Source organism: Helobdella robusta (assembly GCF_000326865.2).
Source record: "Helobdella robusta unplaced genomic scaffold HELROscaffold_11, whole genome shotgun sequence".
NCBI lineage: Eukaryota > Metazoa > Annelida > Clitellata > Rhynchobdellida > Glossiphoniidae > Helobdella > Helobdella robusta.
The window spans coordinates 4,882,591-4,905,490 of record NW_008703617.1 but is presented as its reverse complement, the minus strand read 5'-3'; the positions used below and the strand labels follow the sequence as shown (position 1 = coordinate 4,905,490).

The 22,900-nt window shown below is 33.5% G+C and overlaps 2 protein-coding genes across 2 annotated transcripts; both read right to left on the bottom strand.

Moving 5' to 3' along the window:
• Positions 1–3,538: 3,538 nt before the first annotated feature.
• Positions 3,539–9,329, bottom strand: HELRODRAFT_72376 (hypothetical protein; the record flags this gene model as incomplete). Its single annotated transcript, XM_009013097.1, has 18 exons — positions 3,539–3,628; positions 3,772–3,967; positions 4,155–4,315; positions 4,450–4,671; positions 4,880–5,098; positions 5,192–5,543; positions 5,640–5,770; positions 5,898–5,995; positions 6,109–6,209; positions 6,301–6,736; positions 6,933–7,047; positions 7,150–7,336; positions 7,447–7,566; positions 7,697–7,893; positions 8,031–8,195; positions 8,329–8,615; positions 8,738–8,942; positions 9,114–9,329. The coding sequence occupies 18 exons, from the start codon at positions 9,327–9,329 to the stop codon at positions 3,539–3,541; spliced, it is 3,498 nt and encodes a 1,165-aa protein (XP_009011345.1).
• Positions 9,330–12,608: 3,279 nt separating this feature from the next.
• Positions 12,609–13,273, bottom strand: HELRODRAFT_167607 (hypothetical protein; the record flags this gene model as incomplete). Its single annotated transcript, XM_009013096.1, has 2 exons — positions 12,609–12,710; positions 13,067–13,273. The coding sequence occupies 2 exons, from the start codon at positions 13,271–13,273 to the stop codon at positions 12,609–12,611; spliced, it is 309 nt and encodes a 102-aa protein (XP_009011344.1).
• Between the last annotated feature and the right edge of the window lie 9,627 nt (positions 13,274–22,900).

Below are 22,900 nucleotides of genomic sequence, written 5' to 3'. Positions count from 1 at the left end.
TTTATCATGAACAAAAATTTTTTCGGCCGTGAATTTTCAAAAGAACGACGTTTTCTATTTTTAATATACACCGCGGCGTAGAGAATACAATTCGTATAGGTTTACAATACGTAAAAGTTCAGCAGGTTCGTTGAGTTCTGTTTACAATTTAAATGTTTCAAGTAACACGCATACACAAACACACACATACACACACACACACACACACATATATATATATAATATATATACATATACATATTCTTATACATATATGCAATATGTACCTGCTATATTTTTTTTCAAAATGTACTTCGGGGTCCAAATCTAATTTTTTGGAGCTGAGCCCCTCACAGTCTACCTACGCCACTGATTGTACACTTATTGAATTATTATTGTTATTAATGTTGTTGTTGTTGTTGTTAGTATCATTATTATTGCTATTGTTGATTTTTAAAATAAGCGAATTTCTTCGTTATTGTTCCTGGCATATTCGACGATAAATTAAACTCAGTTAATTTCCATTCATTTCAAAACATCTACCTAAATATTTTTATTAGTTTTAAACATCAAAATTGTACCAAATATATGTGCGTGTGAGTGTGTACGAGTGTGTTAATTTGCGCGTGTGTGTGCTTGCGTGCCTGTCTGTGTGAATTCATGCATTTTTGTAATTTTCATGGTTTTGCTAATTAATTAATTTACTGCATTCAATCGCGCGGTTTTTAAAATAAGCGAATTTCTTCGCTATTGTTCCTGGCATATTCGACGATAAATTAAACTCAGTTAATTTCCATTCATTTCAAAATATCTACCTAAATATTTTTATTAGTTTTAAACATCAAAATTGTACCGAATATATGTGCGTGTGAGTGTGTACGAGTGTGTTAATTTGCGCGTGTGTGTGCTTGCGTGCCTGTCTGTGTGAATTCATGCATTTTTGTAATTTTCATGATTTTGCTAATTAATTAATTTACTGCATTCAATCGCGCGGTTTATTCCCATTCAAGTTATCTAAATTTTGTCTTGATTTTAAAAATTTTGTTTTCGCAGTGTACTGAACATATGTGTTTGTGTACGTGCATAAGGGTGTGAGTGCGTGTGAGTATGTGTATATGTGTGCGTGCAACAGCGTGCGTGCGTGTGAGTTTGTGTATAATAGATATTTTTAAAACTGCAACAACAAAAATTTGGTGTATCCAAAAATGTATCTTCATGCGTAGCGTAAATTTGTTCATCAAAATATGTAATGTAGTAAACATAGAATTCTAGAATAGCAGTAAAAATGGAAACCTTAACATGATTGGTTAAGGTTAAAGTGCTATGTAATATTTATTATCCTTGCTTTATTAACTGTGCTCAGTGGCGGATTAACGCACAGGCACAACAGGCACCGACCTGGGGCGGCAAATTTGGAAAACTAGTTAATTAAAAATGTTCAAGTTGAATAAAAATAATTATTGAAATTGATACTTTACTCGAAATTATGGTGTTCAAGTTTATATTATTTAAAACTTTAAAAAATCGATTAACAGTTGCCGTTCGTTCCGATCATATACTTAATTAAAATGCATGTATCGGAACATATAGCCGATAATGTCATGCAAAAAAATCGTACTTTTGTCACTGGAACAATAATTCATTAGTGACTAACGAATGACTACAAGTGGCGCTAAATTGTAACAATATGTACGAATACCGTTTTTTTATTCATGGTCGCGTTTTTCACAATAATTGTGTACATAGCTACAAAAATTTGAACGCAGTTAATTATGTTAACTGTTCGCTAATAATGACACAACAAACTCAAACATAACGGCAACGGCAACAATGAAAAGCGTAAAACTAAATAATTTCTAGCGATCAAATAAAAATTACTTTACTATTGCCTGTTATTTTACAAAAGTTTTTGTTAATGAGTTTGATGAGCTTGTATTATGATTTATTTGATTACTAAACGTTAGTTATTAATCTAAAGATAAAGATACAACTTATAAATAAAGGTACGTAGTATATGTGAGCGATAATATTTTTTTTCCAATATATGTAAATTTAATTATGTGGATGTGGTTCGATCATTGAATTAGATAGACCATTTTTTAAATTCGCTATCTTGTCTTGTCGTGTTAAGGCCATATTTGTAGTTTCATAAAAAGAGCTAAAATGAGCGATGGTAGAAAAAGATTAAGTGGGAGTCAATATGCAAAATTGGCGCAATGTTTAAATAGAAAAAAAATTTTTTCGAGTGGATTGTCTTGTTATTATAACCATTTGTTCAAGATATCCGTGTTTTTTATGCCCTAGAGAATTATATTGATTTTTTTTCGTTTTGTGTTGGCTTGTACGATATGCAACTATAGAGAGTTTATATAGCAATGAGTTTTTGTTTTAAAGTTGGTGTGGTCTTTCAGAATCAAAAAATATCACAGTAATTTGTTATTTATACTTTTTAGTATACATTATTTCTTTAACTGTATAATTGAGATCTTATATTAAATTATTATATATTATAAACAGTTCATAGTATTTTTCAAGCCCATCCCTAAATATCAAAGAGGTTTACTTTTAATTATTAAATAGACACGAGGCCGGTGACGCACGTTTCTTTGTTCAAAGTTTCGTGTGGTTAGATTCTTTTGATGATTGTTATTCAATTAATATTGAGATGTGAATGTTCTAATTTCTCAATCTCGATGAAAATGCCTAGAAGAAAAAATTTAGCAGCTGAGATAGGTTCGTTTTTTACCTAATTTTTTATTTAAATTTAATAAAGTTTCTGTTAAAAACTTTTTCTGTCTTTTCTTTTAGCACGAGGCTTCGTCCTCCACATCCGCGTGTCGACATAATGTCATGTTACAAAAATTTACCAGGTCCACGATAATTAAATATACAAATGACGTATTTTAAAATAGCTTTATTAATTTTCTTTCAATTTGACACGTTATTTGACGGAAAACCTGCCACCAGCTCATCAACATCATATTCGTCGTCGTCATCATCATCACTGTCTACAGTGCCACAAGAATATTCACCATCGTCGTCATCGTATGAAAGTGCATCATCATTCTAGCGAAGTTTTTGCTCGACTAGCTGACACTAACAATTATGATATACATCAGAGCAACACCAATGAAACCGTAAAGGAGAGAGAACATGCCGACATAACATAACTGCATGGAGATAAATCGTCATTGGCATAATATGATTGTGTTTGAACTAGCTTATTGCCCATCTACACGCATAAAATCTATAAGCCAGATCTTTAAAATCTACATAAATAATCTAATTTTGCGGGCTAAATCCTCTTTTATATTTGAAATTTTTTGACTGTAGTGTTCGCTCATATCTGTCAGATGCGTTTTTCTATTTTTCTATATCATGAACTGAACAACTCGCTTTTTAATATAAAAAGTTTGTAAGAAAAATGAGAGCAAAACTGAGTGAATTATTTTGTAATTTTTTATATGAAATAAGTTAACATCCAAAAAAATAAATTCATTCGTATTCATCCACATCATCGCGGTCCTCCTTTTCTCCATCACCTTCATTACGTCATCATTCATGTGACCATCATTCGCGGGGCAATACTCATTGACATGAGCTCCTGGAAGAGAAGTTTGCACGCATAGGGCAGCCGGATCTGAGATATCTGTTTGTGTGGTGATGTGGAGATTATGATAATGATAAAAATTGTAGTGATGGTGATGATGATGTAAACTGTGATGGCGATGAGGATGACCGTGATGACAAAGGTGATAGTAAAATAGAAACAAATTAGAATTAGCCACAAACCTGCGTCTTATTCTTACATCCTCTGCACTCAAAATTCTGATTCCTGAGATTGGCAATGCAGATGGAGACCAAGAGGGTTACGAACGTGCACAGGTATGGGGTCAAGACCCCGAACAACCTTTCCTTCAAAAACTGGGCAGCCCCATGTGCAATCTGACAATCACGCTCCATCTCGCCGAAACGTAGCCCACCATCTCTGTTGAAGTAAAATTAATCATATTATTAGCTTGGTTAAACATGAATTATAACGACATATATGAGACAATCAAACAAATCACACAACCATCTCAATCACAAACCAACCAATCCAACTCAAATCAACAAACCAGCTGATCACAATCGACCAACCAGCCAATCACAAATCGACCAAAATACCAACCGACCTTGATCTACCCTCCATAGGTTGCCTGTTTAAAATCTGCACTGGACCTCTGGCCCTGGAATGTATCTTGTCGTCCACCATATGCTTCAACCTCTGGTAGTACGTTGGTCCGATGAATATCTGAGAAACTATCTTGCGACCGGTGTGACCGTTGTAGACAACCTGCAATTAGTGCATTAGAAAATTTTTTATAACATACTTTTAATTCAAAAATTAACAGAAAGCATTTTCTATAACTTTGTAACAAAGAGCTAATTTTAATTCGAGAATTAACAGTGAGCAAACAAACGACAGACCTCATTTCCGTGCATATGATACCCATACCCCTTGAGAACATCGGATATTTTTCTGACATTGACAGTATCATTGAATGGGGTAGCGTCTGCAATCTCACCCCTATTAGCCGCCACCTTACCCTGTAGGCACTCAATCAAGTGACCAATCGTCATACGAGAAGGAATAGCGTGCGGGTTGATGATGATGTCCGGGCTGATGCCCTCTGCTGTAAATGGCATATCCTAAATTGGGGTGGAGTAGTATTAATATGTATCAATCAAAAAATGAATGCCATACAGCAAACAGCGGCCGAGTTGGCTACTTATAACCAACCACCAATCAAACCAACCACCAATCGAACAAACCACCAATTGAACAAACCACCAATCAAACTAACCACCAATCAAACAAACCGCCAATCAAACAAACAAACAATGCATAGATACTCACTTCTTGTCTGTATTTCATGCCACAAGTTCCTTTCTGACCGTGTCGACTGGCGAACTTGTCGCCAATATGCGGCGTTTTGATGGTCCTGACACGGATCTTGCAGAACTTGTGACCATCCTGGTTGATCGTCACCATCACCTGATCCACCACTCCTGTTTCACCTTTTCTCATGAAGACACTGTTGTCTCGTTTCGTGTACCTCCTCGCTTGGCCCTCAAGCTGAAAGTTTCATCATATGTTATTTTAAATTATTTGAAACAACAGCATATCATCACCACCATAACAACAATGACAACAACAACAAAAACATACCTCGTCTTCATTTTCAGGCAGTGTGATAGTCTTACCTATGAGAGCGTCATCTCCAGATACTCTGGTACCCGGTGATATGATGCCATCATCATCCAACTTATCGTAAGATGCATTCCTCATGCCTTGCACGTAAGATCTATCAGGTTTCTCAAACACCTCCTCCTGATCGAACCCCCTCTTTGATTCGGCATCCTTGTACGATCTATAAAAAACTGATCGGAAAAACCCGCGATCTACAGCTGACTCGTTCATGATGATTGAATCTTCTTGATTGTATCCAGTGTACGATGCAATGGCTGTGATGCTGTTGATGCCAGCCGGTAGTTCGCTGAATCTTAAGTACTCCATCGACCTGTGTGGAAAGATGGATGATAGGGGGCGTTGAATTCAGTCAATCAATCAACCAATATTTCAATCCAACAAACAAACAATTTATCGATCGACCGACCTTGTAGTAACGAGAGGCTTTTGAGGATAATAGAGAACGTGGGCCAATGTATCCATTCTGACGTGGTAGTTTGTAGTGTAGACACCCATGGCTTGCTTGCCCATAGCAGATTGGTATGTGTTACGTGGCGACTGTCAATCATAATAATTTAGTTAGTGATGTTGTAATGGAGGATGACGTCAAAACGGTGACGTAATAATGAATATAACAATGGCGTAAAACATTAAAATGAATTATGTGAGAGATGTAGCAAGTAACCTGGTTGTGATCAGGAAATGGTATGATGGAGGCGCAAACTCCAAGTATCATCGATGGATGAATTTCGCAGTGCGTGTACGTTGTGCAGTACAAAATACCTTTCGTTGTTTATTTTTCGATTGTGAACACAATTATCGTGACATTTTTTAATTATTATCATAATTTTGATCATCTCACTTATGAAATCGTCTCACTCATTAGAGTAACTAACCTTTCTCAACAAGTTCTTCAGGAGTCATAGCCACCATTACTGTTTCTTCTTCCATCGTATCAATGTACTCTACTACTCCATTTACTAACAAATCTTGCCAGCTGTTGATTATCCATGAATTTTTTAATATTATTATCATTTTACACACATGCACACAAATAAACGCACACACACACAAGCATACACACTCACCCATAATTGTTGTACTCTCTCTCCTTTAGCAAATCGATATGTCGTTTCTTGAGTAGAAGTTTCTGATTTTCGACAATTAGCAAAGGCCTGGATATCCTGCCGGCATCAGTGTATATCCTAATTTCTCTTTCCCTGATATCCCGAATCATGGCTACCTCGGATACGATGATATCCATTTGACGACGAAGTTTCTTCAGGGTGTTCATCAGTTGTTCTGGGTCCCTGTGAATGCCCACCCAGCATCCATTGACGAAAATTTTGGTAGCACCCATGATAGCAGAGGAAGAAATCTCTTCCATATTCTCCATGCTCCACTCCTCTAAAAACTCGAGTATTGGGGATGGTTGCGACCCGACGGATATGTAAGCCATGAGGGCGAGGTTCTTTACCAAGCCGACTGCACATCCTTCTGGGGTTTCGGCCGGACAGATCATGCCTGTGGGTTGTCAGTGATTGTGAAGAATTAACATGTTTGTTTAGTGCGTGGATAATTTTTGAATAAATTAATCAAATTAAATTTAACAAAGTCTATGAAAAAGATTTTATAGATCACGAATCAAACTTGGCTTAAAATTAAAACTTTTCCACAACTAATATTACAAAATATGAAACAGCAAAGCAGCAAAACTAACCCCATTGAGTATTGTGAAGTTGTCTAGGCCTCGCCAGCTTTCCGTCTCTGCCAATTGGAGAGTTCACCCTTCTTAGATGAGAGAGCGTGGATGCGTATGTTAGTCTATTCAGCACCTGCAAGCAATTCAATTTTACCATCACGTTAATATTAAAACACACACGCGCGCAGAAAAACACGTAAAAAATAACACTCACGGCAACAACAACGATACAAACCTGAGAAACACCGGCCCTTGCCTGATGGGCCTTTTTCTGATCACCCCAATTCCCGGTTGCCAGCGAATACCTAAGGCCATCGGTGATTGTTCGAGTTTTTATGGCAAGTTCAAGGTTGAAGTCTCTACCCCGGTCTATAAACTTCTGGGCATACAGTCTGATTTCTTTAGAGAGATTTCTAAATAGCCTGTTTGATGTTACAATGATAGAAATATTTTGGTGACAAAAGTTCTAGACAAAGATAGGGATGGGTTAAAAAAAGGAGAGAGTATAAAGAGAAAATGAAAAAATGCATACCCTCTGAAGAGATAAGCAAGAAGGGGTCCGGCAAGATCTAATCTCTTGTTTCCATAGTGATCTCTGTCATCAACTTCTCTTCTGCCTAGTGCTGCCAACAGCAAACGATGCACCATGTAACTGTTGGTTAAAGTTGTAATTTAATGTTAGATTGACAATTTTTTATAGTGCTGTTATAAAGTAATAACATTTATTCTTTCCTCCTTTTGTTCATTCATTCCTTCATTAAACCAGCCAATCATCAACTAACCCAAGAAAATATGCCTTTCTGGTTTCGCAGAAGTTACTGATACCGACATGCGGCAACATCTCTTTCTGGAGAATCTCTTTAGCGTACTTGACCCTCTTTTCTCTGATCACCCCAGCTCTCAACCCCCTCCCTCCAATAAAGTTTAAGGCCACCTGCTGATCCTGGACACAGAATGCCTCATCTATCGATGGTTTGACCTAAATATGAAATTTATTTTGGCATATAAAATTTATTTCACTTATCTTATCAACATTAGATCATTAGAAATACCACCATTATTTTTATTATCATCATTGTCATAATACATTATAATCATAATCATTGTGAAACACACCATCTCCATCATCTCAGGATCATCAAAATCGTAGATGATATGTTCAAGGATATCCCTGTCTGATACAAATCCCAAAGCCCTGAAGACAATGATGATAGGAATTTCCTGTTTGATGTATGGAAGAAGAGCCACGATCTTCTGTCCAATACCCACGTTTTTGGCACCCTAAAAAATGAAAATGGTTATACAGTTATAAGCCGTTATAAGTTATAACGGCCGTTATAACACAAGATGACATATGGTGACGTAAGGTGACAACAATTGCCAACATCATCATAGCATCATCATCATGACTTACACTTCCTGCTTTGGCCATCATGTTGACCCACATGGTGCTGGACGGTCTCGAAGAATGTTCCACACACGATCTCAACTCGGTTTTGTAGGCGTATTTAGAATCTTTCTGACTAAAAACGTACACTGTGTTGTTGGCCATCCTCTCCTGGGCGATGATAACCTTTTCGGTACCATTGATGATGAAATAGCCCCCAGGGTCAAGTGGACATTCGTTCAATTCTGTCAGATCACGATCTGTCAATCCACTAAGTAAACAGTAGGTGGATCGCAACATTATGGGGATTTTACCTGGAAAATGTTTTAAAGTCATTAAAATATTATACTAGCATTAGTATTTTTAACAATTATAATGGAAAAAATATTTTATAAATTTGTATTTTTTTGAAGAAAACATATCAACTCTTCCTAACCTAAGAAAGTTTTCTGATGATTTGTAACGACTGGTTCTTGCCCATCCCTAATGACTTTTTTAGTGATGTCGACATAAAGGGGGGACGAGTACGTCAGGTTACGAAGACGAGCTTCGTTGGGCATCATCGGACTAGGAGCGCCATCTTTCTCCCAGTGCGTTGGTTTCGATAAGTAGATTTGCTCGAATTTCAATTGATATTGTGGCTGTAATTAGTAGTTATTTTTAATTAAAATAAATTTTTGTCATAAAAATTTGCCAATATTTTAAAAAGTAATAATAAAAATATATTGATGTTAATAAAATCGGAGAATAATACAAAATATTTAAGTAAATTTAAAAATCATATGATAGACAAAGGTGAGAAAAATGCAAACCGGATTCTCAATGTGGCCACTGGTATGTTGTGCTTCGGCCTGCAAGTCGATCTGCGGAGTGTCATCAACAATTCTCTGGACAGATGTCTGCATGAATTCATCAAAGGAATCCAACTGCTGCCTAACCAGACCCTTTTCTTCAAAATAGGAACTTATAACGGTCCAACAAGCTTCCTGCCAGAGTTCTGATGTAACGTCATCACTTTCATCATCCATATCAACTGATTGGGTACATAAGTTATTATTTAATTAATATATAATAACAAACATGTCTGAAATAGGAATTTCAATTTCTAATTTAATACCCAATATTATATATTTATATTTTGTTAAATGTTGGTAAAAGACCATAATTTTTACAATATTCGATAAATTCTACCGAATGTTTTGCGTTAATATGTTTGTAGTTTGTTTTTTCGATTTTTCTCACTAAAGTTTTTTTGAAAACGTTTAGTTTTTTAAAATTAAAAATAAACTTATTTTCCGAATTCATGCGGCAAATAAGGCCATATTTCGATTCCGAATGAATCTTCGTCTGTGCAAGTTGGTTTATATAGGGAAATATTCACTTTGTAAAAATTTTTATATTTGTGAATATTTCCCTATATAAACCAACTTGCACTGACGATGATTCATTCGGAATCAAAATATGACCTTATTCGAAAATTAAGTTTATTTTGAGTTTTAATAAACTAAACTTTTTCCAAAAAACTTTAGTGAGAAAAATCGAAAAAACGAACTACAAACATATTAACGCCAAACATTCTGTAGAATTTATAGAATATTATATTTCATTCTACATATGAGTAACAGCTAAATAAAACTAACCGTCTTCGTTTCTCATCTTTGTCTACTAAGTATAACTACTGCCAAAATTGACTAGTTATGTTTCGATATAACCACGAGATCCTGTCGAATAAATTTATTTATTTACTCACCTTTTAAAAGAATTGTATAAAAATTTTCAGACACAGCTGCCAGTAAAATATTTACTAAACAACTTGACTAAAATAGGCGATGCAGGCCAAATATATACACCCGCAAACATGCAAAGATTCTAAAATTAAGTTGTAAAACGGCCATAGAAACAAAACCATGCTAGACTATGCGTAGAAGGTACAAGAATAAGTATATGGTACAACCGTAGATGATGATTCACATATTTTTTATGAAAAAATATAATGTACGTAAATTTCCTTCCTATCTCCATTTTTTTCTCTCTATATATATAATTTTATATATTTATAGAGAATTTTATCTATTTATCTATCTATCTACCTATCTATCTTTCTATCTATCTAACTATCTGATTATCTATCTAACTAACTAACTCTCTGAATATCCATCTATCCTTCTTTCTATCAAGCTATCATGATTTTTCTATCGTATTGTCATATCCGCTAATTAATTATTTTTGATTGTTATCTTAATTATTTGTTATCTTTGCTATATTTATCATCTTTCGATTGCAAAAATCTAATTTTACAACACTGCAGAGCACGTGTTACAACACTGCAGAGCACGTGTTGTCTGTGTTGTTGAAGTAGCGAAGTTAGTAGCGAGGTTTAAGTTGTGGATTATGGAGTTTTCGATGTGAATTATTTGCGATTGTGAGTATTTCTTGGATCAGTAAATAATTTTGTGTTTCTATGACTGTTGGCATTCAGATAAACGTCTAAACAAAACTGATTTCGAAGCTGTTGTCTTTATCTATCAGAATTACGAACCTACGGAATATCGATAACTTGACAATTGTGCAAGCTACAACATTTCACTCAACTACAAACAAGATATGCTTCAACGCCACAAGTTTTAACGCGTTTGCGAAACTTTCATAAAAAATCACTAGTAATAATCGTAGGTGACCTACAAAAACTGTGAGCAACTGAGGGATACATAATGTCACAGATGTTTTAGGCAATGTCAAGTTTGATAAATACTATTGTTTTTATATATTAATTTGTAAACGAAGATTGACGTGGATATTGCATCACAATGTACATTTGTACATCACCAACTGTATAAACACATATATTCGGACAATACTAGCTTGAATTCTGAATAATTTTTAACATTTATAAATTCAGAGATTAATTTAATAAACTTTTATTAATAATGAAATTCGGACGACAAAAGCACGAATAATTAGGATTGCGATCGCGACACATTAAAGGAAGGTGACGGTCACGCCGTAAATCGCTCTTACGAGTTGGACAATTTGCCAAGCAATAAACCCAGCGACAAAAAGAAAAAGTTCTACGCTGGCGATAACTTCTTAATGAAAATAATTTGCAAACAAAAAAATAGAGGTAGCGAGCAAATAGAAAACAATAGCAACAGCGGTAGTCAATAGGATGACGATCGTTACGTTACATCGTTCGATACGACCACGACGACAAATTTAACGGAAAACCTGCCACCAGCTCATCAACATTATATTCGTCGTCGTCATCATCATCATTGTCGACAGTGCCACAAAAAGATTCACCATCTTCGAAAGTGCATCATTCTAGCGAAGTTTTTGCCCGACCAGCTGACACTAACAAGGATGACACGACAATGATGATATACATCATTGGTACACCAATAAAACCGTAAAGGAAAGAGAACACGCCGACATAACATAACTGCAAGAAGACAAATCGTCTTTGGCATAACATGAATGTGTTTGAATCAGCTTATTACTCATTTACACACATAAGATCTCTAAGCCAGATAGACGCAACGATCTTTAAAATCTACATAAATAATCTTTTTTTCGCGGGACAAATCCGCTTTAATTTATAAGTGCTTTTAAAATTTCTTGAACATCGTGTTCGTTCCTATCTACGCGTTTTTCTATTTTTCTACATCTTGAACTGAACAACTCGCTTTTTAATATAAAAAAAAGTTTGTAGGACAAAATTAGGACAAAAATGGTTTTATTTTCAGTTAAATAAGAGCAAAATTTTGTAATTTGTTATATGAAATAAGTTAACATAAAAAAAAATTCATTCGTTTAACACCTGTTTAAACTTTTTTAGCATCATCGCTCAACTGAACTAATTTTTTTAAAAATGTGTCTATCTATTGCGAAGTTAGATTGTGAATTAGATGTAGTCCAGGTTTCGTTTGTCGGGCTCGTTAAATTGAAGCGCAAATATTTGAAATTTTGAAGACTTAATTTGCCACTTAAATGATGAAATTACTTTTTGTTTTAAATTAATATTTGGTTGTTTTTTTAATTTATCTAACTTCTATTATTAGAAACATTAACCCAAAATATCAATATCCTATAAATAAATAAATAAAAAATAATAAAAACCTGCTGCAAGCCAGCCAATAAATAGAATATGAAAAGACATAAATATATTTTATTTCACATTTATTATGTCATTGCGTAATGAAATAAATGTAGCATTGTACATATATACATGTTTACATACATGTAAAGCTGTAATAAAAGTTTAACACACTAAACAACGAATTAAAAATTAATTCGAGGAAATCTCGCAATTAATCAGTGTCTTCCTCCTCATCATCTTCATCCTTCTCATCTGTTTTATCATAATTTTCAATTGCGATATCAATTTTTCGCATCTTTGCCTGATGCTTCTCCTTATTTTTTGTTGCTTTTTTAACAAACTGTTGGACTTTTATCAACTTCAGCTGTCGAGACTAATGCGGCCGATATATCATTGTACTCTTTTGTCTCCCTTTCATATCTTTCTTTTTCCTTATTTGCCATGCTTTGATATTTTTCCTTATTTTCGCACACCAACCATCTTCTGCCTAATTCCTTTGCAATTTCTGCGAAAGGCATACCTGGAAACTCTGCCTTCACTTTTGGGCGTTCATCATTTGAAAAATGTAGACAGTGCCTTCTTTGGTGCGTTGAGTTCTTTGGTTTTTCGTTTTCTTTTGTTACCACCTCATAGTGGTACATAGTTGGCCATCTCTTTTTTGTATCTTACGGAATCCTTCCTTGCCATTTCTTTATATATTTTTCTGTTTTCGTCAGATAAATTCTTCCACTTTTTAAAAGCCTGCATGGAAAGTTCCGAAAAGGACAAGAACTCACCATGATTTTTCTTTTGCTCCTCTCTCGTGGCTTGCATGAAGAATGCATAAGCCGACATCTGGCCTTTCGGTTTTTTTGAGTCTTTTGCTTCTCTGTCCATATCTTTTTTCTATTGATTAAAAATTGTAAATAATTTGATTGAAATTAAAAAAAATTTCTAAGTAATGTAACTATCGAACTGTGATGCTGACTAGCATCAATGAGCCAATATATATACAGTACCATTCAACTTAATGTTTCCTGTATGCTTTCTAACAATGAACCAGCCTTGCGCTATTTTACGATTCCCCCATCGATGTGTTAAAACTTTGGCTTAGTTTCTTAACGACTACTGCGTTGTAAAACTTTATCACTTCTATTATTAAAATCATGTTATTATTATAATAATTATTATTAGTCGTTCCTGGTTCATTATAATTATTATGTTAGCAGGCATTGTGCCCATTTAAAATATATGGCGAGCATTGTAGAGTATCTATATAATTTACATTATAAGTTTTATTACTTTTATTTTAAAATTACAATGAATGTTTTAAAATGTAAAGAAAAGGATGTTTCTTTTATTATTATTATTTCGCCCAGTGTCTGTACTTTTTAAATCTCTCCGTCCAGATATAGCTCTGGTTTGCAATAACACAATCGAAATCCTGGAATTAACAGTATGCCACTAAACAAATCATTCATTCAACCTATTTCGATTTTTCTAACGATTTGTGTCAAATATTAAGCACGGTATCGTCGCCTGTTTATAATATTAATTTGGCGTTAAGAATTTCACAGAGGTGGCTGTTCGTTTTTAAAATATAATCGGTTATAAATGTTCAGATCAATTGTTTTGTTACTGTCATATCAGATGTTGTCAGTGATAAAAATTTTGTTGCAAAGAGGAAAGTCCTGACTTGCCATGGTGGGCAATGTTACAATTCTCATTCCGGATCGAGAAATTATGGAGTTCGTTTAAGCACGAAGATTGGAAATTTCTCATAAAAACCAATGAAATTGTTGTAATTGATTGGTTTTTTGATTTAAAATTCGAAAAATAGATGTTAAATATTCTATTCTGAATTATAAATTTAAAATTTCTCATAGATTCATCGTAATCATTATAAAAGTATTTAATAATTACTTTTTTATTCTTGTAAATATTAGCAACAAATTTGAAATTAGTGCATCTCAGTGATAAGACAATTGGAACATTAATAAAGTATCTTGTATCATTAAAGTATCATTCGAACCTAACGAATAAAAAATTTTGTTCCATAATCGTCCCTAGCAAGTGGAAAGTTCCTAAATTGAAATAGTAGCGGATCAAGTGTTTCGCAGTGGAGGGTGATGATTTTCCAAATTCTAAAGATGGTGATATTTTCTTCCTACTAATCCAGTTGAATTGCAGAGATAATAAGTGTTATGACTTAAAAAAAAGACTAAATTATTTTACACGGAATGTTCAGTGTTCCCTTCTTCCATGGTTTGGTAGGAATCCGCCCCTGGTTATTGATACAAACAACAAGCTTTATTACCAGGCTACATAGTCAACACCATTGAGGTTAATAAGGTTGGGATTTACGCGCGTTCGAACCACATCACCACAGCTCGACGCATAATGCTTCCTACACTTTTGGATGTTTTTTTACTGTTTTTTGTTTTTGATCACTACAATCATTCTCATCATCAATGCTTGATGGGTGCGTGATGGCCTAAAGGTTAGGGTCGCATAGTGCTGTTTCGCAGTGACCGGGTTCGATTCTAATATAACAGAATGATCTCCACCCATCACATCATGCCTCGTGTGTGGTGCGTCGTTTAGCATGTATTTATTTACGTTGCTCGTGTGTTTGTTGTTGATTCTCTGAACCTAGAAAGACCTTTAACCTTTTTTAACCTTATTTAGTTACCTTATTTTTCTAATTATCATAGTTGTCATGGGAAATGACATCAGCGTCATGATTAGAAACAATCATCATAATCACTATCATCATCATCATTATCACCGTTATAATCATTACCATCATCATCGTCCTAATAGTTATCATCATCACCAACATCATGGTCGACATTACATCTGACACCAACATTCATTTCAAGCGCGCGACAGTCAGACACACTCCTTACAAGAGCTCATCATGCTGACTGATAACAAGTTGTTCAGTTCATTCAAACTTTCAACAATTTATATGGTCGTCTGCATAGCTTTGTTTTTTGTGTTGTTTGTTTGTTGTTGTTTGCGTTGTTTGTTTGTTGTGTTGCCGAATGTTGTTTGTTGTGTTGTTGTTTGTTATGTTGATGAATGTTGTGTTGTTTGTTGTGGTGTTGTGTTGTTGAATGTTGCTGTTTGTTGTGTTGTTGTTTGTTGCGTTGTTGTTTGTGTTTTGCTTAATTAGTTGTTCTTTGCGTTGTTATTTGTATTGTTCGTTGTGTCGTTATATATGTTGTTGTTTGTGTTGTCCTTGTGCTGTTATTATCGAAAACAATTCTTAAGAAACTTACACAAGCCTACTCAGACCAACGCGTTAAAATGTTGAGTGAGTTGCAAAAAAAAGAGTTCAAATAAATTCTTTAACACAGATCGTTTAAGAAAAACTGCGTTAAAGCTGAAACTACCCATTGTTTTAAAATCGTTTCATAATCATTGCCGTTTATAATTTAATAGCAAAATTATTTGAAATATAAACTTTTTGCAGTTAAAGGTTAGAGGTCATTTTTTAGGTGCACTTCTTTCAGAGCTACCAGCGACACACGGTGTTCATGAGCGCGCCTAAAACAACACACCACACATAGATAGAGTCACACATGATGGAGCGAGGTTACTCTGTTTTCGAACCTGGACACCGCAAACACGGCCAGGTGTCCTATGGTTTAAGGCGTTAGTGGGCAGTCCTTACTGGAGAAACTAACCCTCCAGTCGCCACCAGCTGTAGCAGATGTGGTCATCATTCTTGCTGCAAGTTTAGAGTTATGTTGTGGTTCCTGTAACTTTGTTATTCCGTCAGAGAGACTTGTTATGTATGGTTGTTGTTAATTATATTATTATTGTTTTTATTATTATTTATGATAATTATTCTTTTTCTTCTTATTATCTAATTTTGAAAATAATAATAACAACTATATAAAAAATATTTCCATAAAATTAACAGAAATAATATAATGACAGATGATAACAATAATAATTGTTTGAATGAAAATGATTGTCTCTGTTGGAATAATAATTAGAACATTTACAACCCCGTGTTGGTGCTCCTGTCGTCTCAAAGCCGTCTCATCAAGCAACCACCTCTCTGCCTCAATGGAGTGCCAAACAAAAATGTCAAACATGGCTGCAGTCACTCATAAAAAAAATAACTTTTATACTAACAATATAATTAATATTAGTGGCCAAAGTAAAAAAAAGTGCGATTATAAATTCACTTGTAAGCATTAAGCAATCGAAATATTTCAAAATGAAACTTATGGAATGCTTTGTTGATTAAAAAATACTTACTGCATCTGAAGGATTTTCATATGAAGAACAACGTACATGCAAAAAATAAGTTTAAAATATTTGAAGATGCTAACATTGAAATGAAAGAGACTAATATTTGCGTTTGAAAAACCAGAAAAGTTCACGTTAACATACGTACATATATTAATGTATTTAGAATAAAAAAATTGTGTGTGTGCATGTGTGTGTGTGCGTGTGTGATTTGGCTACGAGTCTATGTGTATTTTTAAGTATGTGTTCTTCAGTCGATTGCCTTTAAGACAAGCAACAGCCATAAATAACTTTCAATAGAAATTGTTTAATTTTTGGCCGACATGCAATTTAAAAACTCGACTGCAAACAAACACACACACACAAACGCATACGCACACTCTCACTCACACACAGACACACACAAACATCCATCAACATATATCTTAAATAATGTTTTAGTAGTAGTAGTTTAATAACTGAAACTATAGACCATGCAAGAAAGCGAAAGTAAAATGATGAATGTTGAACTATTGGAATATTATCGGTTTTTTTTACATTGCATATCTGACTTGCAGGTAGGTAGGTAGGTAAGTAGGTAGGTAGTTAGGTAGCGGAGGCGGATTTATGGATAGGCCCAATAGGCACCGACCTTGGACGGCAAATTTTGAGGGGTGGCAAATCATGAAAACCAATGATTTAAAAATGTTCAAGTTAAACCAAAATTATTATTAAAATTTCTATTCTACTCATAATTAATATTAAAAATAAATCAATAATGATTATTAAAAATAGTAATTGTAAATAATTAAATAAACATAAATATATATATATATATATATATATATATATATATTATTGTAAAGAGAAATAATAACGCAAAAGAAACGTAGTCTAGAAACAAATTCTCAAGAACATTGACAAGATGAGTAATAAAAATTCCGAATGAGAATAAAAAAGAGACACAGGCAAAAAACAATTTGTAATAATAATACTAGCAAAAATAACGAGACATGAAAGAACCGACAAACGGAACGAGACGAAACGAAACTTAGAACAGGAAAAGGAGGAAGACAGTGCATGCATTTTTCCATGCTTATCGTTCCTCAACACGTCATCGACCTAAATACAGGTAAGTGGGATGCTATTGGTTGGAAAACAAGGTTAAGTGGGCGGTGCCAGTCAACTTCAACCAATGAGAGACGACCAGGTGGAACGTGTTATGGATGTTTTGTAAATAATTCATCAAGTTCACCGGCATTCTAGCGGAAAATGATTGCCAAAAAATTCACATTTTATTTAATTTCAACTGGTAAAAATTTCCAAATTTCTACACAAAAATGAACCTTGAATTTGTAATACCATTTTAACATACTTCTATAACCAAAAACAAAATGACACTGCGTTTTTGTATAAGTATATATTTGTGTGATTATATGTGTGTGTGCGTGTGTGTGTGTGTGTATGGTGTATGTGCGTTAATATAATATATAATATACAGCTTTATTTACACATACATTTATAAATAAATAAAAATATAAATGTATAACTCACATTTTAATCAATTTCCTATATATATATATATAATATATGGAAATATAGACACTTATCTACACACACACATAAATATATATATATATATATATACATGAGTGTATATATATATATATAACGTGTTTGTTTGTATGTACACGTACACATGTGCATATATTCATACGTATACACACATATACATACATACAGATATAAAGATATAGAGCAGTAAAGCTAGCACTCGTTCATAAAGGTATGACACGGCGCGTGGCTGGCAGATTTGCTACTCGTGTGATCTTGAGACAACATCCATTCAGTCATTGATTGATAAAAATAATTGAACGATAGTCAGAAAGTTAGGATAATTATCGTAGGAACGAACCTTAGGAGCGCGCGTGTCTTCATATGTGTCAAGTTTAGTGTTTGTGCCTCTGTCTGTCTGTCTACTTATATGTGTTGGTAGTTGTCAAGTTGTGTTTGCTGAGTTGAGCCGAAGAAAGAGAGAGTTGAAGTGAAATTTGCTTTCTGTAACCTGAATACTGGTTGGTTTTTAGATTGTTTTATTTTTTAATGAGTTGCAATCGATTTAGTTGTTAGTGTTTATTAGTTATTAAAATTGTTTATTTTTTATTATTTATTAAGATTGTTTATTTTTTATTATTTATTAATATCGTTTATTTTTTATTATGACTGTTTATTATTTATTATAACTGATTTGTTAGAAAAAGATTCTTGCATTGTTTTAATTTTATAATAGCATTCCTGGCAGTTAGCAGGAAAGCTTAAGTTCATAGATTTTTTAGAACAAGCGTATTTTAGACACTTTTATTCTTACGATGAAATAGTTTTCTTCATTCGTATCTACAATAACGTCGGTGATTGTATGATAACATGGTGATTAATACGCACGGGTTGACTATGGTCGCAATGATAATTGATGATATATGATGATATATGGTGATATATGGTGATATAACTTATGATATATGGTGACGAGTATAAAAACGGTGATGGAGTCATACGCGATAGAGTGTGGTAATAATGAGTCGATTACGAGATAATGATAGCACGAGTAGTTAACGACCATTATAGTGTTATAGTGAAGATAAGATTTATAGGAAAACATCATATCAACCATAAAGTTCAGAAAGTTTGTTTCAAAAATTTCAAAATGGAATTCCATTTCTGATAAAGAAATATGTAATAGGATTTTTTTTTAGTTAAGTTGTTGCTAAACTGATCAATTTAGTCAAAGGTAGTCTTCTCAATTATTTTTGTGATTTTATTAGTTTCCCGATATTTTCGTCAAATAAAAATGAAATAAAAAAATAATGTATACAGATGACAATGGTGTTGATTACTTATAAAAATGCTGCTATTATCATACATTTATTCTAAAAATGGTATCAAAATAGGCGCGCACTCTCAAGAACTTTTGTAAAAACATGTCTGACACAAAACTGGGCTTTCAAAATAAGAAACATATTGTAAAATCTACAAACTGGAAAACGTTTTTAAAGTTTATCAGTTCAGTTTGTTTTATATCGTCATCAAGTTTTTTATTCTTATAAAAGAACTATATAAGTTTTGTTATCCTTAAAATGGTAAATGGAAGGTTGCACCTTTTTGGTCTATAAATAAAGAACAAAATAATTTTATCTCAATCAGCTGGTTGAATTTGGTTGAATCATCTGTCATAAGTACCACAGAGGCGTAGCCGGGGTATTTTGCCCTCTTCATGTTTAATCACATTTTTTATTACATTAACATTATAAAAATTACTGTTTACAAAAACAATTCAAATTTTAATGGAACATTGTATTTAAAGATAAAACATAAATATACAAATTATAACATATGATTCAGTCACTGTCAAAGATAATTTACATAGCTTACTCTTGTTGTAAAAATTTTGGCGCCCCCTGTACTTAGCGCCCGGGGCATATGTACCCCCTCGCCCGCCCCTAGCTATGCCTCTGAATATGTACCTTTAATGTGCGTGTGTGGCTCTTGGCTTATGCCAGATACGTACCTAATATGTACAAAGAGGGTATGCTTTGGCATTAAATTTTTATTTTATAATTCTGTAACTTATTCTTCAAGAAACAAATCTAAATTATCGAAATACTGGAAACCAATCAAACAAGAGCTTCTGTTGGCATTTGTTTGGTTGAAGTTTGCATTTACGAATAACATGTGTGTGGTTTCTTTGAAAAAGTTCGATGAATTTGTTTTATGAGTAGTTTTGTTGTAGGATTCGCATGTTGTGTGATTGTTTTGTATTGATAATGATTTCATCGTCTGTTAAAATTTAACTGCCTGGTATTTGAAATCGGCTACGATTCATTACAATCATTTTAAAAGAATTTCAAAAAGTTGTGTCGAAAGACATGTGAGCAGCTATCGTTTAACAGAACTGCATGGGAAGAAAAAGAAATTAGATTTTCGAATATTTTTTTACGTACAAATTGCCAAGTTACACTGATATAAAAAACATTATTAATAAGAAAATGGCATAAAATAGAATAACATAAAATGACAACGTCAAAAAGTTCTTACAACAGAAGGTAGCAGTTAAGTCAGAATAAATTAAAAAATAAAATATTCTAGTCGACCTTTATTATTGTTTAACATTTGTTTACTGTTTATCAATATTTGACCTCACATAAGCAAACATCTTTGCTTATGTGGCTATTGGCTTTATGCCAGCTACCTGAGCATGAAACATCACACCTCAAAACAATGCGTGTAACAATCAATATTTTTGTACAATATTTTATGTACTACATTCAACATTTTCTCTGATACAAACAAATGGAAACATACAAATTAAAGTGCATTAATACGCATATTTAATATTAATAGTTGTATTAATAGTTCTATAAATTATTAATAATTTTATTAATAGTATATTAATGAATATACAGACACACAGGCACGCAAACACATTCGTATTTAAACATGTACAAGTACATTCAATATAAACAGATAATTGCATTAGATAATTGCTTTAATTAAAACACACACATACACGCACACACAAACACACACTTAAAGACTCATACATATTTTTACTCTCGTACGCACACATACACGCACGCACGCACGCACACATACATGTACACTTCCTTTCCTTCTTCAAGATGTTGAATAAGCTAAGTTATGTAAATATATGAATCGGGGAATGAGTTATTAGATCAAATCGTTTCAAATGAAACTTTCTAGCAAATGAGAATGACGCGGATTAGCGCGTTTGACCATATAATCCTACTTGTTTGTGGACGTCTTAAAAATTTATTTTTAAGATATTTTTTAAAACATTTCTGACAATTAAGTTCTTGAATTTTTTAGAAATAAATGATTATATTAAAAAAGTTAATTGAATTAAAAATTATTACAAAATTATTCGAAAAAATGTTGGTATTTATTTCTAACTTAAACTGTATTTCATATTAAATGTTGAATACCAGAACTACCATAACACCAGTTACAATAGTAACTCAACTTGCCAACAAATATTATTCATTTGCCATGGTTACCTCATTGGCAACACCAAAAATAATTAATAAAATAAAATCACCTTCCTCTTGTTAGTGTCACCCATTCAACGATTCAATAACATCGCAATAAGGTATTTACGTAAAATTAATCGCTACGACTTTCAATATTCTCTAAAAACTATTGCTATTTAAAATTTTAAAACATTTTCACTCTACTATCTTTGCTATTATCTATCGTTGTATTATTCAGAAATATCACTTTTTTTTCTCTCTCTCTCTTTCTTTTACACACACAAACACACAAACACACACACTAACACACACACTAACACACACACTGCAATGTGAGGATCTTTTTGCATTTGAACATGCTCACTGCAACGTAGAACCAGAAACACCTTAGTCATCACACTCTCTCAAAACCGGTGAACGGGACAACTAAATAAAAAAAGTCAATTCTCGCGAATCGGTTCATCATCTTATTATTAAAATTTATTTCATATCCAGCTTAACATTTTAATAATTTAAAAAATTTAAATAAGGCATAAAATTTTATAATGGAAGAAATTTGAACATGGGTCTAGTAGTAGTAGTAGTAGTAGTAGTAGTAGTAGTAGTAGTAGTAGTAGTAGTAGTAGTAGTAGTAGTAGTAAAAGTAGCAGCAGCAGTAGTAGTTGTAGTTATAACAAAGTTTATAATTGTAACAGTTCTATTACTAACACAACAAAAGTGATGCATAAATCAAGAGTATAAAATATTTTGATAGGAACCATAAGAGCTTCGGTAACCCTGGTGACATAATAACAGCCAAGATAGCAATCAGCTAGCCAACTTGTGTGGCTGACTGGCTGGGGATGAACGAATGACGCAACTTTATGGTCTTTGAATTGCTTTGAATGATGATAACAACGATGACGATGATGATAATATTAATGATACGATCACTGCTAGTGCTACTACTACTGCTGCTGCTACTACTACAACTACAATCTACTACTACAACAACTACTATTACTACTTCTATTTGTAATAATAGTAACAGTAATAATAATAATTGAATATCGTAATCTTCCAATTAAGTCAGAGCCTAATTAACGACACATGCCACAGCACTATGGTGTGCCATTTGGTTGAAGTGCCTGACGCTGCTTCTGTAGCGATTGAAGAGATCCCCGCCAATTACATGCACTGAGTGTGATGGTCCGATTCACGTGCATTATTAACATTGGCATACACAAGACCTTCA